The following is a 27601-nucleotide window of genomic DNA, read 5'->3' as shown; positions in this document are numbered from 1 at the left end:
CTGTATATACAGTATAACAGGCACCTCTAACCTGTGGCTCTCCAGCTGACACAAAGCTACAGCTCCTAGGATGCTGGGAGTTGTAGTTTAGCAGCAAGTGGAGGGATACGGATTGGAGGCCACTGATAAAAGGATGCAGGAGAGCAATGATGGAGATTGCCTCTCTTGGTGCACTGAAGGCAGCCACACCCGTAGAGTGCTGCATGCACATGGTATTATGACGGGGTTCTGTATATAGAAGTATACTGGCTTGTATAGGCTGCTATGCACAAATGTCCCTAATTACTAAAGCTGCTAAGTAAATGAAAATAGGAAAAAATGTCCACTATTGGTTTATATGCTGTATCTGTCTCTATCAGCACCTTCCACTAGAGGTCCGCAGCCACTGCCCATGTATTTTCCTGCACTACCCCTTGGGATTCCACTGCTGGCAGTACAGACATAATGTAATAAGGTATTGTCCAAAGCAGATAGACCCTTTAAAGTGGATCTCCACCTTTTATTATGACATCACTGTTATATATTAAGAAATGTATCTTTATAGCAGTCAGAGCTCCAAATCCCCTGCATAGATGTATTTATAGGATAACATTCTGCTACCTGCAGCCACCACTAGGTGGAGCTCAGGAGCTAACTGTATACAGTGTTATTCTAGAGTACAATGTATCACACCTTACAAGTTTTGAACAATGAAAAGAGAGACAAGTCTTGTGGCACGCTATGTTGCAATTTTTTTCCATTCTTGGCCACTCACCTTTTACGTTACACAATGCACTTTATGACCCCCCCCCCCCCCCCCCCAGCTCAAGTATAACTCTAAATAATGCAGTCACCATATAACAGATAGCAGTTCCACACACTGATACTAATTACACTGCACTTACCTTGAATGCTCACAGGTACTATGTTTAATTGATATAATTTGTTTTCAGTTTTCTTCATTTTGGCCCCAGACCACCGTAAAGACTTCGTCCAGCTACAACTCATCTCTACACACTCCGCCCATTCTGCCCCCAATAAACTTTTTAATGCCCCCCATAGTAACATTGTCCCTTCTGTGGCCCTATGCCCTCCCTGGCCTTACGTTATTATAGTGCCCCATTTGCGCCTCCCCTTTGTTAAAAAAAAAAGCCACCACTACGATTTTTTGTGTCCCTACTTTGTTATAGTGCACCCTTTGTGGCCTCTATTACTTATTGTACCCCCTCTATGACCTCAATTAGTTATACTGGCCCCTCTATGACTCTACTTTGTTATATTGCCTTCTCTGTAACCTGACTTTGTTATAGTGCTCCCTCTATTGCCCCTATTAGTAATACTGTCCCCTCTGTAGCTCCACTTTGTTATATTGCCTTCCCTGAAGCTTGACTTGCGTACAGCACTACTGAGTGCTGAAGGTTTTACAGCAGCTGCTGGCGGTTACTGATATGGAGGTCTGGCAGCGGAGGGACATTCTGTATGCCTCCCTGAAAGGTGGGATAGTGCTCAACATCCGACTTGGAAGGGATACTGTAATCAGTATACAGTAATCTCCTGAGCTCCCCCTAGTGGCGACTACAGGCAGACAGGATGTTATCATGTATCATCTACGCAGGAGATTTGGAGCTCTGTATCAGAAAAACGAGTCTCCAACAGCTATAAAGTTATAGTAACAAGTAAACAAGCGCAGAATTGTGTAGTTTAAAGTTGGACACTCACTCTAAGGCACTGGCAGCTCTACATCTGTAGCAAAACTACAGCTCCCAGCATGCCCTGAAAGTAACATACTGGGAGTTGTATTTGGGAACCATCAGTTGGGAGACCATGAATGTGTGGAGTTTGCTGCTCTGGGGGTACATACAGGACCCACCGCTTTATTAGACTTGCTCCGCTCACTATGGACAGCATTATGTAGTGATGTGAGCGTATATGTCTACCTGCTGAATGTATATCTGCTGCGCTGCACTGTATTATATGGGTCCTGCAGCATATTATGAATGTATTGTGACTACTGAGAACTTCATGTATCTTTATGTATCTGTGTCCTTATATGATGATTACAGTAAACGTATTCATGGAACTTCTGCTGAGCTTCATCGAAATGTATAAATCATTGCAGAAAACGGATGTTATAATGGGAAAGGGGGGGGGGGGGGGGGAAATCAGGACCGACAGGGAGAACATCTCCTAAACTCGCAAAACATTTGTTTGTATGGAGTGGGATGGCAAGCAAATCCCACTTCATACAAGTCTGTAACAGCAGACACCCACCTGCAACAGCTGCCATCAGCGGGGTGGCGTTCATCGGACAACGCCACATGTTGCCAGTCCTCTAGGGTCTGGTTAGCCCCTCACAAGCCTAGGTGAGGCGCTGTGTCCGCAGTGATAACAGAGGCATCTGGTGGGACTTCTGCTCCCACATCCCATGGAAGCTACAGAAAGCTGCACTGACCTGCGGGGTATATTGTGAGGGGCCTCCTGCACGGAATGCGGATGTGACTGCGCCATTTTAACCAGGAGAGTGACGCAACAAAAAGACTAAAGAAGTGTTTCAGGCAGATGGTAGGGTTGGTGTGTGGTGAAGACCCCATGAAGCCATGGACCTTAACTATCAGCAAGGTACTGTGGAGGCTGATGGTGGCTCCATACTGGTATGGGGTGTTCTTATGGCATGGGTTGGGTCCACTAGTCTGCCTAAACACATCATTGACCAGTGCCCGCTACGCTTCACTGCTTGGTGACCATTTGTAGCCCTCCATGGACTTCCTGCATCTCCACACTGAAATCATTCGGAAACCCTCTTGCCCATGTGCCTGATAGAATTTACACCATAGTCGCTGAAGAACATCCAGCAATACATTTTGATATAAATTCTGCAGTATGTCTTTAATGCAGTATTGCCAAAATTTGCATTCCAAGTAAAACGAGCCATGTGGACGAACCGATCCCACCATTACTGTGAGCGACAAGCAAATTGGAATCTATGGACTTCATTTATCAGCACTGTGAATAACTGGTCATATAGCAATCAAAGCTCAGCTCTGTGATTGGTTGCCCTGGGCAATGAGGACCGTCCAATGTAAATTTACGGTGTGTGAGCCTGGTTCTTAAACCCAAGCCATTGCAGACTTCTGTTGGGGGCGAAATTTTTTTTCCTACTATGACCCTAATAAATCAAAAATAGGCAAAAATTATAAATAAAAATGAATTATAATAAAAAGGCACAAATATAATTCTAAACAGTATGCTGCAACCGTTAAAAAAATCCCCTCAGTGAGGGAGCGTTTATGGCTGCTGTGATGAATAAGGCCGATGATCCGGGGAGAATTCTGTAAATTTTGGATCTTTATCACAAAGCGTTATTCGCACACGTGAACTGCAAATCCCGAATCATCTTCCGATCTGAGGTCATTGTCCAGCCCAGCAATGGGAGGAGTATACAGTCATTACAGGGGGTTTTATATAATGCCTCTGAGAACTGAAAAACACAAAAGTAAAAAAAATATATATTTCTGTATATCACAACTTCCAGGCGCTCTTCATCATCAATATAAAGTAAACATCACTGTCGACTGATGCGCTCACTCCTGCGTAATAGTTCATGAATTCGTCTTTAGTTACCTGGAATGAAAAGGGAAGAAAAAAAAATTAGTCTCAAGCACAGATAGGAGGCGCCATAACATGTGTGTAACAGCAGGGGGCACCATTATATGTATCCAACAACCGGGAAGGCCATAACAAATGTGTAACACATAAAGATACAAAAAGACACAAACATTCATAAGGACACAAAGATACATAAGGATTAGAGATGAGTGAGTAGTGCCTTAGCCGAGTATCTCCCAGCTCGTCTCTAAAGATTTGGGGGCCGGTGGGGGAGAGCGGGGAGGAACGGAGGGGAGATCTCTCTCTCCCTCAACCCCCCCCCCCCCCCCCCCCGCTCCCCGCCGCAACTCACCTGTCACCGGCACCGGCCCCCGAATCTTTAGAGATGAGCGGGGAGATACTCGGCTAAGGCACTACTCGCTCCAGTAATGTGCCTTAGCAAGTATACTCGCTCATCTCTAATAAGGATTCATAAAGCTACAAGCACAGGAGACTTGGAGGTATTGGTCTACCAGACATTGAAACTTATAAAAATGCAGTTCATCTCAACTGAATAATTGACCTAACTCACGCTCAAAAAGATATATTATGGGTTGATCTAGAACTAACGTCTTTAATGACTAAACTTCAACGTCTGGTCTGGACAACCCTTAATATAAACCTGACATCCAATAACAACCCTGTCACTTAAAATATGGCAGAGGTTCAACAAAAAACTAAGATTAATCCCAAATATTAGCGGATATACACCCTTCCTAAACCTAATACCCAACAAATCAAGTATCCCCAATATCACTTCCACATGCTCTCTGAAGTTATATGAAAATAATATATTTTTTCCCCAAAATATGCTTAAAAATAAACTAGGACTCCCTCATCTCAGCGACAGAGACTTTCATATTATTAAGGACTCAATCTCCCTATACCAAGCAGATATACTTAATACTAACCATGACTTACTTTACAGTTTTCACGCCGAGCTGATATACGGTGTCCTCATCTGCAGGGGGGGGGGGGGGGGGGGATGAAAGAGCTCCCGCCTCCTCTCTGCCTGCTCTCCACCCCCTCTCCGCCCCTCTGCACTATTTGCAATGAAAGGAGGTGGGGCGGGGGGGGGGCTAAGTTCCAAGAATTAGCCACTCCCCCGCCCCACCTTTTCCCATTGCAAATAGTGCAGAGGGGTGGAGAGGAGGCAGAGAGGGGGCGGGAGCTCAGTTCCTGCTCCTGGCTCTTCCAGGCTCCCCCCCCCCCCTGCAGAGAGAGACGATATATATCGGCCAGCGTGAAAACCCAGTCGATATACGTTCATCTGAATCCAGCCTAAGAGGAACTTACCAAACCCTTCTGTACAACAAAGAAACCCCCTCCTATATAGCCAGTTGGGAGAGAGATTTTAATATATCATTCTCTCCAGAAGAAGTGAAACAAATCCTACAGAACTCGCACTCAAGCTTAATATCCACGCGCTTTCAGGAAGTAACCTACAAGATCATATCAAGATGGTACAAAACCCCCGAACTTCTTAACAAAATAGATCAAAACTACTCTTCACTGTGTTGGCGGTGTCTTAAAACAAGAGGCACATATAAAAAATATATGGTTCTCCTGCCCTTTACTTCAACCCTTTTGGTATGACTTGCAAACGAGGATCCATTCTATTTTCGGAACCCAAACTTCCTATCACCCCAAAACTACTACTATTAAATTTGAATCCAGCTACCGGCAACATGGGAAAGATAAACTTGCTTCTATTCCTCATAAACGCCGCCAAAGTACTAATTCCCAGACATTGGAAAGATACAGATCCCCCGTCATTCAGGAGTGGTACAATGAGCTAAGAACCATGGGCAGCTATGAAAAACTAGATGCCTCCGAGAAGAGAATCTGGACAGATATCTGGAGACTTGGAGGAAATGGCTATGCTACAAAAACAGCCAGAATCTCTAACCTAATAGCAACACATAAGCTTCCTAATGATGAACCACTCTCTGACTTGTAAGGAGAATGGGGGGGAGGGACACATTAAAGATACATAAGGATTCAGAACGACACATAAAGATACATAAGGACTAGAGATGAGCGAGCATACTCACTAAGGACAATTACTTGAGCGAGCATTGTCCTTAGCGAGTACCTGCCCGCTCGGAAGAAAAGGTTCGGGTGCCGGCGCTGGTGAGCGGTGAGTTGCGGGAGTGAGCAGGGGGGAGCAGGGGGGAGAGAGAGATCTCCCCTCGGTTCCTCCCCGCTCTCCCCCGCCACTCCCCGCCGGCACCCGAATCTTTTCTTCCGAGCGGGCAGGTACTCGCTAAGGGCAATGCTCGATCGAGTAATTGTCCTTAGTGAGTATGCTCGCTCATCTCTAATAAGGACACATAAAGACACATAAGGACACATAAAGGCATATAAAGACAAATAAGGATTCATAAGGCCACATAAGGAAAATATTGGGAAAAAAAGGCCACATAAGGACACATAAAGATACATAAAGATACATAGGGACACAAGAAGATACATGGAAGAGACTCTTGAGGCTTTAACTGATCCACAATATAAGATAAGCAGAGACAAGCCACCTCTATAGACCCATCACCGAGGTATAGAGAAGCTGAGGGGGTTATACAGGCAAGTCTGGAGAACCTGCTATTTGGAAAGAAAGGGTTAATAAGGAGTATAAATAATAACGCTGTTGTTAAGAGCCGGAAGACAACCACCTGCAGAAGGGGCCCCTGGGGCCATCAGCTGATTATCTAGTATCACGCTTCCGGCACCCCCAGAAAAACAACTGGTCTTGTCAAGAACAGCAGTGACCAGCTGCACATTTCCCTGCAGGGGCTGCTATGTGTCTGTACTGCTTACATGCTGTTTTACGGCAGACCAGAGGCGAGCCAAGATTGGTTTAAAGGGTTTTACCTATCCTGGGAGTCCACAGTCAGACCAGCAGTTTGTCGAACTGCTGTCACAGTGTATGGACCAGGAAGCAGACAGCGCCGTACATTGTGCAGTGACTGATCATGGTATTGCAGGCATAGTTGCCATTTAAGTGAAAAGGAGCTGTGGCTGTAATACCCCTCAAGGCCACTTCACAATGTACGGCACTATCTGCTTCCTATTTCATACACCATGGCAGCTGGTCAGAAGGCAGACCCCCACTGATCAGGTATTACCAATCTATCCTATAGATGGGTCATTAATTTTTAAGGGCTGAGAAACCCTATCACTGCTTCCAGCCCTGTACGTAAGTACAATCGTAGAGCACATGGCCAGATCATTGTACCCAGCTAGAAGACTCATCTCTTCTAAGTAGTTACAGGAACCCCACATCCTACTGTTAGGGGATTAATTAGTAAAATTAATTGGTTTAGATCAATGAAGAAGCCAAGAGGAAGAATACAGAAATCTCAGGTTACATGGTCTATATGGCGAGATCACACATGTAAAACACAAGGCCCGCGGGCCATGTTCATCCCGCCACCTCAATTTATGTGGCCCGCCGGCTGTGCAGCAACCTAGCAGGCAGTCTATTCACCCAGCCTGCAGCTCTGGTCCGGAGGCAGCAATGCAGAGCCTGTGACCGTTGAACTATTTTCCCCAGTGTGTGCGTGCGCCATCCTGTACGCCGTGCAAATGCCAAGGTGAGACGTCAGTGGTCACTGCCGCCACTGGACCAGAGCTACAGGCTGGGTGAGTAGCCTGCCTGTAGGGATGCTGCCTGGCCAGAGGCCATTCTGGGGTCACTATGAGTACTGGAGCTGATATGAGGGTCACTATTACTACTGAGGCCACTATTGGTGTCACTTACTACTGGGGCCACTATGGGGGTCCTACTACTACTAAGGCTACTATGGGGGTCAGTGTTACTACTGAGGCAACTATGGGGGTCAGTGTTACTACTGAGGAAACTATGGGGGTTACTATGCAGGTCACTAATACTACTGGGGCCATTATGGGGGTCACTATTACTACTGAGACCACTATGTGGATCCCTATTACTGCTGGGGGCAAAATGGGGGTCACTATTACTGCTGGGGCCACTATTCGTACTAAGGCCACTATTACTGCTGGGGCCACTATGGGGGTCACTATTACTACTAAGACCACTAAGTGGGTCACTATTACTGCTGGGGCCACTATTCGTACTGAGGTCACTATTACTGCTGGGGCCATTATGGGGATCACTATTACTACGATTACTAAGATCATTATGTGAGTCACTATTACCTATGGGGCCTCTCTGGGTGTCACTATTACTACTGAGACCACTATATGAGTCACTATTACCTATGGGGCTTCTCTGAGTGTCACTATTACTACTGAGACCACTATGTGGGTCACTATTACTGCTGGGGCCACTATGGGGGTCACTATTACTACTGAGACCACTATGTGGGTCACTATTACTGCTGGGGCCACTATGGGAGGGGTCAGTTACTATTTAGGCCATTATGGGGGGGGGGGGGGGGTCACCATTACTAGTGCGGCCACTATGCGGGTCATTATTACTGCTGAGGCCACTATGTGGGTCAATATTACTGCTGGGGTCACTATGAGGGTCACTATTACAACTAGGGCTACTCTGGGGGTCACTATTACTGCTGATGCCACTATGGGGGTCACTATTATCACTGAGGTCACTGTTACTACTGGGGCCACTATGGGAGTCACTGTTACAACTGCAACCATTATGGGGTTCACCGTTACTGCTGGGGTCACTATGAGGGTCAAAGTTACTACTAGTGCCACTGTTACTAATGCAGCCACTATGGGGGTCAGTGTTACTACTGAGGCCGCTACAGGGGGCAGTGTTACTACTGGGACCACTTACTACTGAGTCCACTATGGGGGTCTCTGTTTCTACTGGGGCCACTATAGGGGTTATTTACTACTGAGGTCACTATGGGGGTCACTGTTACTACTGCAGGCACTATGTGGCTCACTATTACTACTGTTGCCACTAAAGGTTCATTATTAGGGCTCCCACAGGTGTAAGTGCATTTTGGTTGTGCAAATACGCTGCATATTTCTGTGACCAGAAATTGCTTATGCATGCGTATTCGTGCATGCAAAAAAAGAATGCAGATAGGCTCACTGAGATGATGCACAAGTATGCAGTGAAGACTTAGGTTTCCTGCATTTTCACTGCATACCTCCCCCCCGTTGATTCACTTCAATGGCCTGCTGTGGTGCGTAAAGCCCACCAAAATAGGTTGTGCTGCATATTTTTTTTACGCTGAATCTGTTCACGTGAACAAGCAATTTTCATAGAATTACAAACGGCCCTTTGAAGGCAACCATAAGCCTGATGTGGCCCTTGGTGATAATAAGTTGGACACCCCTGGACTAGGTGAATCAGGACCGGCGGCGGCTGCCTTGACTACAGACAGAGTTTTCCCTCTTAGAGTGGGCTAGAATGTAGCTAAATGACAATGCGGTCATATTGGAAAATTGGGTCTCTATTGTCAGTGTTCCCCAACTGCAGTCCTCGGGGACCCCCAACAGGTCATGTTTTCTGGATTTCCTCAGTATTGCACAGGTGATGTAATTATGGTCAATGCCTCAGACATTGCCACAGGTGTTCTTAACATAGGAGATCCCGAAAACATGACCTGTTGGGGTCCCTGAGGACTGGAGTTGGGGACCCCTGAGCTAAATTACTTGGACACGGCGGGGCACCTTACATTGAAAAAGCCTTAATAAAAAATCACTTAATTAAAAAAATCAGGGTGGTTTAGCACAGGTTAGTAGCATTCATTAGCACCCTCACACAAGCGCCCAGCGGTGTTATAGGTTAGTGGTACGGCTGGCACATAGCTTGTGTAATATCACCGCATACACTTATAGTCGCCAGGCGTTCTTCATCATGGTGATGAAGTAAACGTCCGTATCAATCGAAGCGCTGACGCCGGCGTAGTAGTTTGTAAATTCGTCCGGAGTCACCTGTTATGGTTAGAAGATAAGAGTTAGTCAACTTGTTTTTCTCGGCAAACTTTCCTGCAGGAAGTTCTCAGGAGCCTGAAGAAGAGGGAAACGTTTAGTGAGTTATGGTGGGTCACACGGTCATTTACCTCGGGGGGCAAAGTTCCAGGCTGACATTAAGTTTCAGAAAAATCTAATTACTATTGCAGATTATGATGAGGGGTGACGGCCCGACTGCTCTGCTTGATTCCTTACTCTACTGTCAGCACAGTACCAGGTGGGAGTCGTAAAAGCAGTCAAACCGTCATGTGAACCCAACATTACATCAGGGGGTTGTTTGATGGGTCCACATACTGTAGAGTTGCCTGTGACATAGATGGAGCTGGATACAACTTTGCTGTGGGGCCCTTGGAGAGAGCGCAGCTCTTGGTTGGTCTCATCCTCTGCTTGTTGCGAACCAATGCAGGACTGCCCCTTCCAGAGGATCGACTTGGGAGTTGGAAATTGGCCCAAGACTTATGGGAAGAACATGGAGGGGAAAACAAATTCTGTCCTGGGTGCAAAACTACTTATATACTATATGGCCTCTTTATTTGAGCCCCGACCCTCTCATGATTGGCGCTTCTCTGTATGGAAATTCTCCCTGTGACCCCGGAGAGCAGCATAAAATCACGTGACAAGTTTTCTGTGGATCAGTTTCAGTGTGAATCCACATTAGATGGGAAAATCCAGCAATCTGCGTTATTCCAACGAGGCCGGGTCATCAGTGCTAGACTAGTCGGGGCCGGGATATTCCTGCCCACAGTATGGGGTTTTCTCATGTAACTGTGTGGAGAGTATACAGAGAATGCTGTGATCGAGGAAAACATCCAGTAAAAGGGAATCTTGTGGGTGAAAACAACTTATCACCAAAAGGGGTCAGAGGAGGATGTCAGGAATCATTTTGATCAACATGTGCTGCACAGTCAGGAGCAGCCGAATTCAATGCTGGTGCTCAAACTAATGTGGTCAAATGCAGAAACTCACCATCCTTTTGCATGTTTCTAAGAAAAACACAAAGATGAGACTCTGGGGGGCAAAAGAGTGTAAAAGTTTGTATCACCGAGCAGCGGAAAACCATCTCCTGGTCAGATGAATCCAGATCTCTGTCACCCCGTGCTGATGGGAGGTCACAATTTGGTACAAGCAGCATGAATTGATGACCCCTTCCTGTCAGCTGGTCAGAACATGTCAGCACCTCCATCTAATCTGCAGTAACTACATGATACTTCCTGTCCGCAGGGGCCGATATTCCTGCTGAAAGGCTTTATCACCTAGTGGAATCTAGACCATAATGAATTGCTGCGGTTCAGAAGGCCAACAGAGTCCAACGCTCTACTAGGTGGGGGTCTCTAATGTATATTTATGTTAATTATCTAAATATAATTAAATACGACCCCATGGAACTCCTGTATTTTTCTATTTTCCACAGTATTTACTGAAAGCAATTTGTTTTTACCCCTTTTGCACAAGTAACAAAGGCAGGCAGCTTTCCAGAGAATCACATCTTGTCATCACTTACTTGACCGTCTTTGTCATACGGAGAATCAAAGTTGTCTAGAAAAGTCCTAAAGACTTGATCTTCCGTCCACTCCCCGTTCTGATACTTGGGATGGTATTTTGCATTATAGACGCCTCGTAAATCCTCAATGGTGACAATCCCGTCTCCTGTTTTATCCAGCTTTCGAAACGCCTGCATGATTATTTCCTTCCTTGCATTAGACATAGGCGGCTAGAAGAAGATGCATAACACTCGATAATCAAAATGCGACTGTTCTCAGTAATAGAAACAAAGTAATCTTATAGATTAATGGCTAACAAGAGGACATGATGTTATAGCAAGCTTTCCAACCTACTTATTCTTTCAATTCTTTAATATTTTCAAGATATCTGCTTGCTGTAAGTGAATAAGAACACTCCTGCTCCTATTCAGAGGCCATAAACCTATACATAGCTAGTCCTGCTCTCAGCTGAGAACTGTATACAATTGTATCCAGTGTAGACAATGCTCTGTGAGCTTACAGCCCAGACTCCAGACTGATACATTGTACATGGTGTAGAGGTGCACAACACAGAAGGGCCTGTAGAGGGCTGCAGACAGGATGTCTGCTGCTAGGGTTAACACCAAGGGGTGGAGCAGGAACCAGATAAAAGCCAGTTCATGCCAAAAGTAGGAGAGAGAGGACCAGTGCAGCAGAGCTGAGGTGCTGCAGGCTGGTGTCCTAGCAGAGGCCAGAGTCCGACAGGGGCGACAACCCTGGACTCACACCCAAGTGGGGTGCACATGGACTGTGTATATTGACGTTGGATGGTATTGCTGTGTTTTGTGATTGCGGTGATGACAAATAAAGGCTGGCAGGAGCCAGATAAAGAAATCCACATCTCCTGAGCAGTTTCTACACGTGTGGTGTGCTATTTCCATGTGCAAAAGGTCGGCGATCCGCAGGCAAATGTACCCCAACTTGCCACAATGGCTAGTCCTACTCTCAGCTGAGAAGTGGATACAATTGTATCTAGTGTAGACAATGCTCTGTGAGCTAAACAGCCCGGACTGCAGACTGATACATTGCACATAGCTAGTCCTGGTCTCAGCTGAGAAGTGGATACAAGTGTATCCAGTGTAGACAATGTTTTGTGAGATAAACAGCCCAGACTCCAGACTGATACATTGTACATAGCTAGTCCTGCTCTCAGCTGGGAAGTGGATACAATTGTATGCAGTGTAGACAATGCTCTGTGAGCTAAACAGCCCAGACTCCAGACTGACACATTGTACATAGCTAGTCCTGCTCTCAGCTGTGAAGTGGATACAATTGTATGCAGTCTACACAATGCTCTGTGAGCTAAACACCCCTGACTCAAGACTTATACATAGTAACATAGTATGTAATGCTGAAAAAAAGACCTCTGCCAATCCAGTTCAGTCTATTACCCCCCAATGCTGATCCAGAAGAAGGCAAGAACCCCAATGAGGTAGAAGCCAATTTTCCTCATTTAAGGGATAAAAAAATTCCTTCCAGACTCCAATCTGGCAATCAGAATAATCCCCGGATCCCCGACCCTTCTGGAGTAATTAGTGATTATAACATGCAATATTGAATTGCCCAAGAAAAGCATCCAGGCCCCTCTTGTACTCTTTTATTGAGTTTGCCATCACCACGTCCCCAGGCAGAGAGTTCCACAGTCTCACTGCTCTTACAGTAAAGAACCCCCTTCTATGTTGGTGTAGAAACCTTCTTTCCTCAAGATGTAGAGGGCACTCTATTGTTATACAATCACAGTCCTGGGTATAAATAGATGATCACAGAGATCTCTGTATTGTCCCCTTATATACTTCTATATAGTAATTAGAGTGCCCCCTTGTTACAGCCCTGGGTATAAGCAGATGATGAAAGAGATCTCTGTATTGTCCCCTGATATATTTATACATAGCTATTAGGTCGCCGTATGTTACCTGCAGATTTTGATGCAGATTGTTGCTGCAGATTTCTCTATATGCACTGCAGTGGGTGAAATGTGTAGTGAAAACATCAAATACAGTTTGAAGGGGATTAAGAAGAAACAGAATAGACGATAACTGTCTGATCGGTGGAGGTCTCACCGCTTGGAACAGAACAGAGGTCCTCCAGTTTGAATGAAGCAGCAGTCGACTTTGCAAGCTGCCTCCACTCATCTCTACTGGACTGACGGAGATTGACGAGCGCTTGTACTTGTTATCTCTGACAGTCCCATTAAAATGAAGGGCGACGCACCGTACATGCGCAACAAACACTCGATTCATTCGGGAAGCTTTGGGATTGGTGAGGGTGCCAGCATTCAGACCCACTTCAATCAGATACTTATATAATAGATAGGGGATAACTTGATATTACTGGAATACCCCCTTAAGATGAGAATACTCTTTTAAGGGGGTCGCCCGTCTGGATAACCCCTTATTAGAGCATATAGGTATAATAATGATGCTCTTATAGGACATTACTTGTAATACTATACAGCAAGGACAGACCAACACTGAACCGTTTTATTTAGTCCGGCAGCTCACCCTCAATGTGACCAAGAACTCATCAAAGTCTATTGTTCTGCTTCCGTCTTTGTCAAAGGTGGAGAAGAGCTGCTGAGCCTCGGCTTTATCTATCATCACTCCGTAATCGTTTAGTCCCTTTAAAAACTCCTTAAAATCCAGCGACTTGCTGTTATCGTCATCCATGATCTTGAATACTCTGCAGAAAGATGAGAATAACCATCACTATTACTATAGGAAAGGTACAATATCTATAGCTTTTCCTAGTCACTGGAAAGCGATTGATCAATATCCACCACTGGAGCCCTCCGACACAAAATCGGAGGCCCAAGCTCAAACTCCAAGACCATCACTACATGTCTGCTTACAGGAGCAAGCGTCAAACTTCAAATGGGGAGGGGGCACTACACCTCTGCTTACAGGATCTGCTGCTTACATCTTGTGCTGTGTAGCACAGAACACCTTCAGAGGTCTTGTAGAGTTGAGGCCTCGAAGGTTCAGAGCACGAGAGGGACCTACACAATATTAAGTTTTAATGTTATGGTTGATCAGAGTCACACACATAAGGGTCATCTAAAGAACACTTTGTAATACTCCACTTTTCACACTGGTCAGTAGTGCACACAATGGGCTGACACTTCGTTTTCTGCAGCTCAATTGTTGGCTTAGCTGTATAGACTGGGACATATTAAGCAGTGTCATCTCTTTATCATTAGAGAATGGGAGAGTTTACTGAGAGCTCTAATATACTGCTAAAGGCCTAGATAAGGCAGGATATACTATACATAGATATAAAGCTCGATAAACCCGCCTGTCACTTCCCAGTACTCCATCAATTCCTGGAGACTGTAATAATTATGACACATCCATCAGTTTCTGGTGCACACTCTAGAAAATTTGCCATGACCCCCTCCACTAATACCCACCCACTATTCAAAAAAATTGGAGAGCCTGTAGTAAAAACGAGAAAACTTGCAAATTTTTGCAGAAAACAGGGGTGTGTCAAAATGTGTGACACTTTCTTCAGCCACTTTTCTATCTTAACTGTCTTGATAAATTTCCCCCCTCTATTCTGAGATGTGAAGTACTAATGAGGGGGCACAATCTTAAGTGCCCAAATGAATGATGGCTCCAGCATCTATCTCTGCTGCTCACCTCCCCAGGCCTTTGATTCCTGCAGAGCCACGGGTGAGACACTGCAGACGAAGCTTCTCCAGTGGATCTGTGCAGGAATATAAGTTTTTCTTTGCCTGCATCGCCATCTCATGGTCTTTTCTAGCAGTGCCAGCCATCTGAAGGGCATAGAGGAAACATGGAGGATGTTTACAGTATAACACAATTTAAAGAAAACAGTAGCAGCTAATATACATTCTAGTGATTAGAATAACACTGCTTTATTCTCTAGATCAATGATCTCTACATGTTGGGAAACTTCAATTTGTAGCATTGTATTGAGGGCATGCTGAGAGTTGTAGTCTCTTGATTGCTAAAGAATCAATATTACATGTCAACGGTTCTAGTCAGAGTAGCTAGTATGTCGGGCAATTAGGGGCCGGTCCCCTACAAACCAGGCTTTATCAAAGAAAATTAACTATACCCGGTGGTCTAGGGCAGTGAAAGGATTAACGTCAGCAGTGAAAGGGTTAATATCAGTATTCCTGGAGGTCTAAGGCAGGAGAAGGGGTTAATGCCAATACTATTGATGGTCTTGAGCAGTGAAGGAGTTAATATCAGAATCCTTGTTGGTTTGGGGCAATAAAGGAGTACCAGTATCGCTGGAGGTTTAGGACAGTGAAAGAATTAATGTCGCTCTCACTAATGATCCAAGGCAGTGAAAGGGTTAATGTTTGTATCCCTGTTGGTCTAGGGCAAGAAAAGATAATGCCAATATTTTTGCTGGTCTGGGGCAGTGAAGGAGATAATGTCAGAATGCCTGGTGGTCTACAGCAGCAAAGGAGATAATTTCTGAATCTCTAGAGAGAAAATTATTGCCTGCATTCTTGGTGGTCTAGGGTAGCGGAGGTGTAGATGATGTATCCCTGTTGGTCTAGGGCAGTATAAGAGGTGAAGGTCAATACTATTGGTAGTCTAGGCCAGCTAAGGGATTGATATCAGAATCCTTGGCAGTCTGGAGTAGTAAAGGAGTTCCAGTCTCACTGGTGGTCTAGGGCAGTGAAAGGATTAATGCCGGCTTCCCTGGTGATCTGAGGCAGTGTAAGACCTAATTTCTGTATTTCCTGTGGTCTAGGACGATAAAAGGAGCTGATATCAATGTTTAGTTGTCTATGGCAGCGAAGGGGTTAATGTCAGAACCCCTGGTGGTTAAGAGCAGTAAAGATGTTAATTCCAGTATCCCTGGTAATCTAGGGCAGCAAAAAAAATTATTGCCTGAATTCTGGGTGGTCTAGGGAAATGAAAGGGGTCAATGCCAACACTTCTGGTGGTCTAGGCTGGAGAGGCGGATAATATAAGAATCCCCGGTCGTCTAGTGTAGGAAAGGAGTTAATTCCAGTACTCCGGGTGGTTTAGGGCAGTGAAGAGGTTAATGTAAGGTTTCCTTATGATCTAGGGCAGTGAAGAGATTAATGTATGGATCCCTGGTGGTGTAGGACAGTGGATGGGTTATTTTAAGGTTCCCTGATTATCCTGGCCAATGAAAAAATTAATGTAAGGTCCCTGGTGGTCTAGAGCAGTCAAATGTTAAATTTTAAGTGGAGGGCAGTGAAAGAGTTAATGCTACTTACCTGGGGTCCAGTGGTTACTCACCTCTCCAGTCACCAGGGTTGTCCTGGCTGTAACAAGAGGACACTGAACCTTTCTATCTCTTCCTTGCACGCATCTCTATGATCAGTGCAGGGAGGGGACGGTGCAGCTATAAATGTACTACTATGCAGTTCTCTATAATTGGGCAAAGCGAGGTTTTTATGAAGCGGGGTTGGCAGCCGATCCCGTTCCATAAACAGCGGGTGTCAGCCATCCTTGAAAGCATGACACCTGCTTGCAACAGCCGTGATCAGCGATCATGATGATCACATCTGTTAACCCTTTAAACGCTGCTGTCAATTCTGACAGTGGCATTTAAATGCCCAATCGATCAGATCATGAGGTGCCGTTTGGTTGCCATGTTAGCCTGGCAGAATTGTATTTTTTTTCCATTTCACTCCATATAGAAATTTAAAAAAATTTTCAGTCCATTATATGGTACACTAAATAGTACCAGTGAAAAGTCCTCAGACAACTACGTTGATGGTCAAAATAAGAGTTAGGACTTTTTGAAAGTAGGGAGGAAAAAATAAAAATAAACAAAAAGTTGCCACGCAATTAGAGGGTTAAAGGGGGAGCTCAGGGCGTCCTTAGGATAGAACGGGGGCAGTTAAAATGGCGTCCGTACATATGGCTATTTTTTATAAGGGGACATTCCTCCTAATAAGCAGACCTGGGGTCATTAGTCAAGACCCCGTCTGCCTTGGCAACCCATTGGCACTCTGCAATTCCGTCTCAAGGAAAAGACTGTTAGAAGTAACGATGATGGAGTGCGTCCTGAATGGAGATGCCGTCATACCGCAGTTTTTGCCTTCTCTACGTTGGACAGCAGAGATGGAGGAGACTGTTATTCTGAGATTTCACCTCACCGTAGATCCGTTCCCCGCCGCTGCGCCGAATCTCTGTTATTGATTGACAGACCTGGTTAAACATTACTAAAAGGAGATTTTCGAAATGCCAGGCACTCCAGTATAATAGGAGGGGTGCGACAATAACTTCCCCTTAGAGGGTTTGTACCATGTTAGAAAAACATCACAAGTGGGGCGCTGCTTTTGGAAGAAAAACGCCATGTTTGTGTTACATTATATAATGTGCCTGCTGTGGAATAGGTTGGCGCTATAGAAATAAAGATTATTATTACGTGCCAGTCTACTAATAAAGTACATATTATATCACTAGTAGAGATGAGCAAGTATACTCGCTAAGGCACATTACTCGAGCGAGTACTGCCTTAGCTGAGTATCTCCCCGCTCGTCTCTAAAGATTCGGGGGGCGGCGCAGGTGACAGGTGAGTTGCGGCGGGGAGCGGGGGGAGAGAGGGATCTCCCCTCTGTTCCTCCCAGCCGGTGCCCGAATCTTTAGAGACGAGCGGGGAGATACTCGGCTAAGGCACTACTCACTCGAGTAATGTGCCTTAGCGAGTATACTCGCTCATCTCTAATCACTAGAACAGCCATCTACAGCCCCATCGGCATTGTTGATATGGGGGCTCCGCAGGCAATGAAATACTCTGCGTAGGATCGTCTAGACCAAGAGTAAACGGAAATGTTACGCCAAAGTTGTGGAATAGAAGGAGGTGAAGTCCAAGCTGAAAATCCTACATAGAATTGCCTCGCTGATCTAAAATGAATCCCCTGTTATTCACACATGCTTTGCAATTTCGGTACGTGGAGGGAAAAAAAAACATTTTCATTGCGTGCGCATTTTTTCGTTGGTATTGCATCCGTAGCATTTATTTTTACGAGTGCAAAAAAAACTCGCAAAAAGCCCAAAGTGATGTCAGTGCGCAAAACAACGCACTGAATGTGTGCTCGCTGCTTTCTGTGCACCCTTACACTTTAATGGGCGATTTCTGGTCCGTGAATACGAACTAAAATATTATGGGACATGCTGCATTTTTTTTTTACCACATCGGTCTGGGATGGTCCTTGAGGCTGTGGATTTTCTGCAACGCATTCTGCGCCATTGTTCATACTACTTACATATAGTACATACTAGACTGAGTTAATGGGATAAACAAATGGCGCCGATTTTGGCATGGAATTTGTGCAAATAAAATTCCGTGTAAACAGGATCGAAGTGGAAATCCACACAGATGGAATTTTCTGATAAGCGATAGGCAGAACATCGCATCAGCGGAGAACGTATAGAGGCGCAGTTTGGGCCCCAATGCAAAATCTGTGCCATGCAGCCACCTGTAACTCGGAGGTCTTCTTAAGCTGCCTTCAGGGGGGACGGAATACTCTGCGGGTCGAAATGTGGATTTAGACACTTCATTCTGTCATTTTCAATTGTGCATCAAAATCCGCCCGTTAAACATGTGGATTTTGGTCTGGCTTTTCCGTACGTTGGAATATTCTATAGCGCCCTTCGCCTTTGGACCCCCTTAAGCATTAGGGCCTGGGAGAAACTGCTACCTTTCCACCCCTAATAGTTACTCCTCGATACGTTAACTCAATAGTCTGTTGCTTTCTAAATAACGGGACGTTCACATCAATGATATGGCGCAACAACTCTGCGAATGGATGCACGCAGCCAGCCTACGCCCACATGTGTGGACAAATATGCGCACTTAGATTAAGGCCCCCTGTCCACGGCAGTAACAGAATATCGCCAGCGATATTCCGCCGTGAGGGATGAGGGGGCAGAGCTGACAGGTCTCAGTGGTGAGCCAGGGGACAGGGGGCTGCGCTTTCCATAGCAACGCTATGGAAAGTGTACACAGCATTACTCGCAGCCGGATTATCACCGCGAGTAACGCAATGCAATATCGCCCGTGGACAGGAGGCCTTACTGACAGAATATGGAGCATTGTGGGCCATATGTTAGTATTATATATGACGCTTTATGCCAAAAAACACTCCCGCCCCTAGAAGAAGTTGTCGTTTTACTGCAGATCTCATCCTGCAGTTCCAACTCAGGGTGAACACCCACTGGCGATTTTTTTCTCCACTGCGCTGCGAGAGTAAAGTTAAAGTCTTGCAGCGCAGTGCGAGAAAAAAAACGGCATCACGCCGAGATATCGCCAGTCTTTTCAATGGGGCCAGCGACAGCAGCGCTAGCCCCATTGAAAAGAGATGGAGAATGCCAGGGACTTCTGCCACAGCTGTGACAGAAGTCCGCGGCATTCTATCCCATTGCTTTCAATGGGATCGGCACTGGTTTCTGCCAAGCCCTGCAGTAAGATTATCAGGGAAGGGCTTGAAATATAAGCCCTTCCCCGATAATCAGCAAACAGTGTAAAAAAAAAATTTTTTTAAATATTACTCACCTCTCTGGCGCTCAGACGCGTCCTCCGGCTGACTCACCAGCACTGCTGTCCAGCACTTTCAGCAGGCGGGGATTTAAAAATCCCCGCCTCCTGAAAGGGCTGTGCAGATTGGCTGAGGGCTCAGCCAATAGCAGCTAGTGCTTAGCTATTGGCTGAGCGCTCAGCCAATGAAACATAGTCCTTAGCTATTCATCCCCGCGGGGATGAAGGAAACTCCTGCCACAGCTGTGGCAGAAGTCCGCGGCATTCTCCCTATGTTTTCAATGGGGCTAGCGCTGCTGCCGCTGGCCCCATTGAAAGCACTTGCGATATGCCGGTCCTATACCGGCGTCTTTCTTGCGCTTCGAGGCGAGAGTTTTCTCGTGCTCTCGCAGCGCAAGAAAAAAAAAAAAAAAAAATCGCCAGTGAGCGTCCACCCTCAGGCAGATATGTAAATGATGAGAGTCGTGGTGATTAGATGAACGGTCTTGTCACCTATGGACCTAAAAGTGGTTCCCCCTTGGCCTATAAGAGGCTCTTGGAGGCTCCTTGCGTGTAGTGACCTCTTCTTCCGCTTGTGTAGAGCTTGTTGACCACTAGACGCCTCTAGTTGCACAGTTGCATTTTTTTTCATTTCTCATCTCACTCGCAATTGTTCTCAATGGGTCGGAAAAAGCATTTCACTGCATGTGGGGTGCACACAAGTGGCCTCCGAGGTTTCCCATTAAGAACAAGGTACCCATGAAAGTTGAAAGTCTGGCGAAGGCCTACATGTCTGCCATGTAACTCAGCCTGAGGTGAAGAAAAAAATGTAAACTCCACGCTCATGGGTCTGGGAAGATCATACAAAGTATTCCAAGTGGTATAATCTTTTATACCTATATTTTATGGCAACGCGTTTCGACATGTGAAGCAACGCCTTTTTCAAGCATATAATAATGACAAGTCAATCCTGGACGCACGTGGCGCGGTTTCATTACTTTTCTGTCACTCGGCCTATTAAGCCCTGCCTCCCAGAGTCTAATAGGCTGCTGGCTGTCATGCGCTTAGTAGAACGCACTACATAAGTAATGCCGTGTACTATCCTAAGATCAAACAATCACATCTTTAAGTCTCCTTCAGGTACTAAAGAAAAGTGTAAAAAAAGTTCAATAAAATTTAATTTAAAGTAAAAAAAAAAAAAAGTTTTAAAAAAACAAACCTTATTTTCCCCACCAAAACCCCTTTTAAATGGCTAAAATACCATAAGACAATTTAAAAAGCAGCATATAACTGATATGACGGCGATCATAAGGAGACGATGAAAGCATTTTGCTATTTGTTGTACTTGGCAAACACCGTAAATCTGAATCATAATCTTAAAGACCAAACACCGGAATCGCTATTTTTATGTTGTTCGCCTCCCAAACAAAAATACAATGAAAAGAAATCCAAAAATCACATGTACCTTAGGCCGCTTTCATTGGCTGAGAAAAATCGCACAAGATTTGCGCATTGCGAGATGCACGAATATGAACCCCATTCTTTTAAATAGGGTCATACACATAAGCGACCTTTCACCGCACCACGATGCAGGGAAAAAATAAAATCACGGCAGTCCTATGTTTGGGCGATCCTTCAGAACGCCTCGCCTATTGCTTTAAATGGAAGAGGAGACATCGCACAGCGCGCCCGCCAGTGCAATGTGAGGCTTCCAATAGAAAACCATAGGAAACACTTGCCGATCCTCCAACACAGCTGCAAGCCGCGCAGGAGGATCACAACTGTACTGATCTGATGCAAGACATTTTAAAACAAAAACACCTCACACCCGCGGGTACATTTGCACACCAATAGTCCCCATAGAAGTCAATGGGGATGCGTAAATGCATGCAAAATCTGCTAGGAGTTGCGGGAAGCACTTAAGAATTGCGCAAAAAAAAGAACAATCTGGATCTCATTAGATTAAGTAGCTATTTCAATCGGTACAGATTTTTTGCGCGCTCCCGAGACGCTACCAGCTGTGTCTCCCTGACAACCAGACACCCCGCAGCCGCCGACCGGACCCCTGGATTGAACACAGCCGACCAGTCACCCACCGCCAGGCAGCAGGTAACCTGCGCAGCCCCCCCCCCCGGCACAGCGGCAGCCCCCCCCCGGCACAGCAACAGCCCCCCCCGGCACAGCGACAGCCCCCCCATCACAGCGGCAGCCCCCCATCGCAGCGACAGCCCCCAAACGCAGTGACAGCCCCCCCATCACAGCGACAGCCCCCCCGGCACAGCGACAGCCCCCCTATCACAGCGGCAGCCCCCCCATCACAGCGGCAGCCCCCCCCCCCCCCGGCACAGCGACAGCCCCCCCCCCGGCACAGCGACAGCCCCCCCCATCGCAGCGACATTCCCCCCATCACAGCGACAGCCCCCCCATCACAGCGGCAGCCCCCCCGGAACAGCGACAGCCCCCCCATCGCAGCGGCAGCCCCCCCCCGGCTTACCTGGGCGGCAGGACGGCAGGACGGCAGGACGGCAGGACGGCGGGACAGCTGGGCGGCTTCTTGGGACAGCTGGGCGGCTCTGCACCTTCCTCTAACAGAGGATGGTACAGAATGGCCGCTCCAGCGCACTCCCGAGCAGTGACAGCTCGTCTGCGCATGCGCAGAAGAGCTGTAGCGGGGAGCACACTGAAGCGGCTCGTGCTGAAAGGAGAAGAACGGACTGCGCAAGCGCGTCTAAAAAAGCAAGCTGCCAGCGAATTTAGACGGAACCATGGAGACGAGGACGCTAGCAACGGAGCAGGTAAGTGAATAACTTCTGTATGGCTCATATTTAATGCACGATGTATATTACAAAGTGCATTAATATGGCCATACGGAAGTGTATAACCCCACTTGCTTTCGCGGGACCACCCCTTTTAAGCAACAAACACGACACAACATTACTTTAGAGTCCTGTGCAAAGTTTAGCATGTATATCCTGGAAGAAAACATGCAGGAAACAACTACAGCTTGATTATTGGCAAACCTTCTGTTGACAGCATAACAGCTGCTAGGATGTGCAAGAGTCCATGGGAAGCAAAACAAGTCCACAATGCGATGGTGCAGTGCACTAATACAAGCGTCTCTGGAAAGAGGGCAGAAGAAATGTGAGCATAAACAACAAACAACAAAACTGGTAGCAAACTTCAAGTAGTCTCTTGAGGCACATATCTTAAACATTGCAATAACTTGTAACTGGGAACTGTAGGACACACTGAGTAGTTTCTCAGGGCAACTGAGCTTGGTAGCAGCAAACGTTGCAATAAATAAAGGTATTTCCAAATCCATAGGATTGATAAAACGTTAGTTATATTTACAAAGTATACTCCAGGAATCTTGGTGGTAGTTGGCCACGTGTGGACCTGGTGGATCTTCTTAGGGCTGTGGGCAATGCTGGTAATTTTCTTCTAGGAGTTGGTGATGATGTTGAATAAACTGGTGGGGAGTTGGACGAATTGGATGAAGTGGAAGAAGCTGATGAAAAACTTGAAGCTGAGTGACTCGGCGACATTTCTGTGGAATCTAGTGGTGATGCTTGGTATACTAGATGTGAGAATTAATTCAAATACCAGAGCAATTGACTGAATGGAGATGGATATTCTTTGACTGATTGTGGAGTAAATTTGATGGTTTCCTCTTTTTCTTCCTCTGAATCTGTAGGTGAAGCAAGTTGGGTCAGGCAAATTTTAAGGCAGTTACGATGGACAACTTGGATCTTTCCATCAGGTTGGGCTATGCAGTAAAGTCCTTTTTCTGGGATATGGCTGTAATTACTGTATAGGGGATTAATTCCCAACGGGTTTCTAATTTTCCGGTACGGTGTTCTTTCTTCAACCAGACGCAGTCTCTAATTTGTTAGGTCTGTCATGTTTGTCAAAATCACGAGCTTGTTTTTCTCTTTTCGCTTCCAAGCTGGTGTTGACAATTTCTTGGGCTTCCTTAAGCTTTCTTTAATGGTCCTGGATCCAATCTGATTTGGGCATTGAGTTGTGTTCATCAGTTACTTGACTTAGAGCAGAGGGTAACCTTCCTTGGCAGCCAAACATCAAGTAGTGGGGGGTGTATCCTGTAGAACAGTGTGGCATATTGTTATATGTGTAGATTAATTCAGGTAACAGTGTGGGCCAATGTTCTCTTTGTTTGGTTGGCATTGTTCTGAGCAACTCTAGTATGGTCTGATTGGCTTTTTCACAGAGTCCATTTCCTTGGAGGTGATAAGCGGTGGTACAAAGCTTCTTACAGTTATAGGTGGCACATAATTCTTGGAAGAGTTGTGACTCAAAAGCAGGGCCTCTATCAGATAGTATTTAGTCAGGGCATCCATAACTGAGGATGAAATGCTTTCAAACGATGGCAGCAGTGGTTCTGGCGGTGAGGTCTTTGACAGGGATAGCAACTGTAAACTTGGTGTAGTGGTCAATTAAACTCAGTACATAACTACACCTGGACTAACTGGGTTCAATCTTTAGGTGGTCAATGGTCAGAATTTCTATAAGCTTGGTGGTGACAATGTGGTGCAATGTGGCTTTTTTGTCATTTTGGGCTCTTCTTTTGGTTTCACAGATTGTGCATTCTTGGCACCATTTCTCAATATCATCTCTTATACTGATCCAATAGAACCGTTGGCGAATGACAGCTTCTGTTTTGTGGACTCCAAAGTGTCCAGACTGGTCATAGTATGAGAGTAGAACCTGACTGGCATCTCTGTGGGGATTTACTATTTGGTGTAGATGGTGGCCAGATGCAGGGTCATTGGAACTTCTGTAAATAATATTTACCTTCAGAAACAGGCTTTTCCTCTGTCTCCACAATCGCTGTAACTCGGGGTCCATTGATTTACGTAGTATATTCTTTGGGATGGCTCCTGTGAGCAAATATTCTTGTAAATCTCCAAAGGTCCTACTGTCTTGTTGCAATAAGAAACATTTTTTTAAAGTGTCTTCTGTTTCTGACAGCCGATTAGAGGAACTGGTTTGGCAATTCTGGTGGGCTTGCTGTAGGGTCAGGTCTGGCATCTCAATGTCTTCCCAAGTGTCATCTTCAGGGGAATTGTCTAATTCAGTGGGTAATCGAGAGAGAGCATCAGCATTTGTATTGCTCTGTCCTGTGCGGTATTTTACTTGAAAGGTGAAATTGGCTAGGCGGGAAAACCATCTTTGTTCCAATGCCCCAGGTTTTGCAGAGTTCAGATGGGCAACTGGATTGTTATCTGTATAAGCGGTAAAGGTGGCGGCAGCAAGATAATCCTTGAAGTTTTCAGTCACAGCCCAGACTAGTGCAAGAAGCTCCAGCTTGAAGGAGCTGTAATTTTGATCATTTCTTTCAGCACCTTTTAGTGAGCGGCTGGCGTATACAACTACCCTTTCCTTGCCTTGTTGCACCTGGCTAAGCGCTGCGCCTAGGCCCTTAAAGCTAGCATTTGTATACAGGTTGAACGGGAGCGTATAATCAGGATAGGCAAGAATGGGGTGAGTAGTTAGCCTCTCTTTTGAAACCTGGAAGGCCTGCTTTTGCTCTTTTTGCCAGTTTATGACCATAGGTCTACTAAAAGTCTTTTTTGGGTGCCCGCGCAAAACTTCTTGTAATGGGGCCGTAATCTATGCAAACTTGGGGATGAAGCACCTGAAATACCCCACAAACCATAGAAAGCTCCTGATATCTTTTAAGGTTTTAGGAGTAGGCTAATTCTTCACAGCGCTCACCTTATCAGGATTTGGGTATACCCCCTCAGCACTGACAATGTGTCCGAGATAGCGTACTTTAGTTTGTAGCAGATGACATTTACATGGCTTTATTTTCAAACCATGATCAATGAGAATCTGAAACACTTCACTGAGGTGTTGGGTATGCTCTTTATAGATTTTAGAATAAATGATTACGTCATCTAGATACAGCAGGGCAGATTCAAAATTTTTATGGCCTAAGCACCTTTCCATGAGCCTTTGGAAAGTTCCGGGGGCATTACAGAAACCGAAGGGCATGCAGTTGAATTCAAACAGCCCCATAAAATCACAGAGGTGAGGAAAAAGAAAAAAAACACATATTCACTGAAAAAGCCAAAAATACCTGAAAGTCTGCGAAGCAGACACGGTCGCCATAGGCACGATCGCCATAAGGCAGGCACAATCGCCACCGGCACAATTGCCGTAGGGCAGGCGCAATGGCCATAAGCCCTGAAGATATGTAGTCAGCCAGACAATGATGTGTGGAGGAGCAGCTTGTTCCTGGCAGGCTAATATGCAGTCACCCACTCAACCCAGCCCAGAATGGGGAGGAGTGACTGCATATACTAATAGCCTGCACATGTGAACGATACCAAAGATGTCAGCCATAGATGGGTGGTGACCCACCATACAGGAAATCAACCCTGGCTGATATGACAGCGGGTTGCCCTGTATCTCTAAGGTGGGCCACACTGGCTGACATCTTGGGCTCCCCCACCAACTAGCAAACTACATACAAAGATACTAATGCATACTAATAAAATGCGGGTGTTGGTACTGCATTTTGGCCAAAACGCATAGGCTGACGGACCGCGTCGAGGTCACACCGCTTCCGTCAGTACCTACGCTAACTCACAATAAATTACATAAAATCACAGAAACAAACAGCCCCATAGGGGTGGCGAAGGCAATTTTCTCCCTATCTGCCTCACTCATGGGAACCTGCCAATACCCACTGGTCAGATCCAGAGTGTAGCAGAACCCAAGGCCGTCAGGGATTCCTCAATACGAGGGAGAAGATAGGCATCTTTGTGTATCACACTGTTGAGCTTCCTGTAATCCACACAGAAGCGGATGCCTCCACCCTTTTTCTTTACGAGTACTATGGGAGCTGCCCAGGAACTATGGCTCTCTTGGATAACTTTATGATCTTTCATTTCTGGGATCATATTTTTTACTTGTTGATATGAGGAACGCGGGATAGGCCTATATCTCTCCTTTATTGGCACATGGCCATTGGTGGGTATAGAGTAGCAAACGTCCTTGACCTGGCTAAAATCAAGTCCATGTCGGCTAAAAGCGTCTTTTTTTCATAGCCACATTTTTCATTCCCTGCACCTGATCAGGGGATGTCTGGGAATCCCCAATATGTAGCTCAGAGAGCCAGGAGGGAGCCTGAGTGGAACCTGCCTATGTGGACTGTGCCCCTTGCAACACACTGTCAGTCTCACTCTCAAACACATCAGTGGGTTCCAGTAGGGACACTTGGCCACAGCAGTATATTTATAGAGCTGTGCAGGGATATTCCCAATATTGATGCGGCGGACCAGTTCCTTCCTATTAGTCACAGTAGTCAGGCTCTGGGCAGCCAGTAAATTTGGGTGACCGTCTATGGGAATGGGTTCTACTATAGCCTCATAAGCATGACCGTGTAAGCCTGGACATGTCTGGCACCAGAAGACAAATTCAGAGTCCGGCGGGACTAAAACCAGTCTGATGTCCTTCATACGGGTTTTTCCCACATGGCCCTGTGGATTTGCAGACCGCTGCTGAGCTGACAAGGCTTTTATAGCGGTATTTAACACAGCTTTCTGGGCCTGTGATGCTGCGGGCACATTATTCCGCAGCGCTTCCAACATTTCTGCATAACAGTTTTTTAATATATTCATACCCAGTGTGATGATTTGTTCATTCTTGTCGGGCACATCTGCCACCAGTATTCCTTGCTGGTGTAGCTCCGCTTTCCCAGCTATAACGGTCGGTTCCCAATACCCCACTATAGGTACGGGTGGGCCGTTGCTCGCCAGAACATTGATTAATTGTTTAGGTGGACAGCTGAGAACTTCGGGGGACCAATACTTCTCAAAGTCATGTTTGCAGATAGTGGTGACTTGTGACCCGCTATCAATGAATGCAGGCAGGGGCATACCGTCTACGTATAACATAACTTTTGGACTGGAAGTTCTTACATGACGTCATGGGGGACACAGATAGTAAAAAAACACAATTACATAAATAAGTAAAATAAAACTCCAGAATAAAACAATATATACATAAGAAAGAAAATAACC

General features: G+C 45.9%; 1 protein-coding gene across 1 annotated transcript; it reads right to left on the bottom strand.

The window, feature by feature from the left end:
- Positions 1 to 3473: 3473 nt before the first annotated feature.
- Positions 3474 to 14889, bottom strand: LOC136627393 (calcyphosin-like protein). Its single transcript, XM_066602441.1, has 5 exons — positions 14714 to 14889; positions 13580 to 13757; positions 11060 to 11269; positions 9416 to 9519; positions 3474 to 3600 (listed from the first exon to the last, which is right to left on the bottom strand). The coding sequence occupies exons 1-4, from the start codon at positions 14848 to 14850 to the stop codon at positions 9418 to 9420; spliced, it is 627 nt and encodes a 208-aa protein (XP_066458538.1). The 5' UTR covers positions 14851 to 14889; the 3' UTR covers positions 3474 to 3600; positions 9416 to 9417.
- Positions 14890 to 27601: the final 12712 nt, after the last annotated feature.

This window comes from Eleutherodactylus coqui, chromosome 5 (genome assembly GCF_035609145.1).
Source record: "Eleutherodactylus coqui strain aEleCoq1 chromosome 5, aEleCoq1.hap1, whole genome shotgun sequence".
In the NCBI taxonomy this organism is placed as follows: Eukaryota; Metazoa; Chordata; class Amphibia; order Anura; family Eleutherodactylidae; genus Eleutherodactylus; species Eleutherodactylus coqui.
Note: the sequence above shows the minus strand (reverse complement) of the source record. Positions and strands in the feature narration are given on the sequence as shown.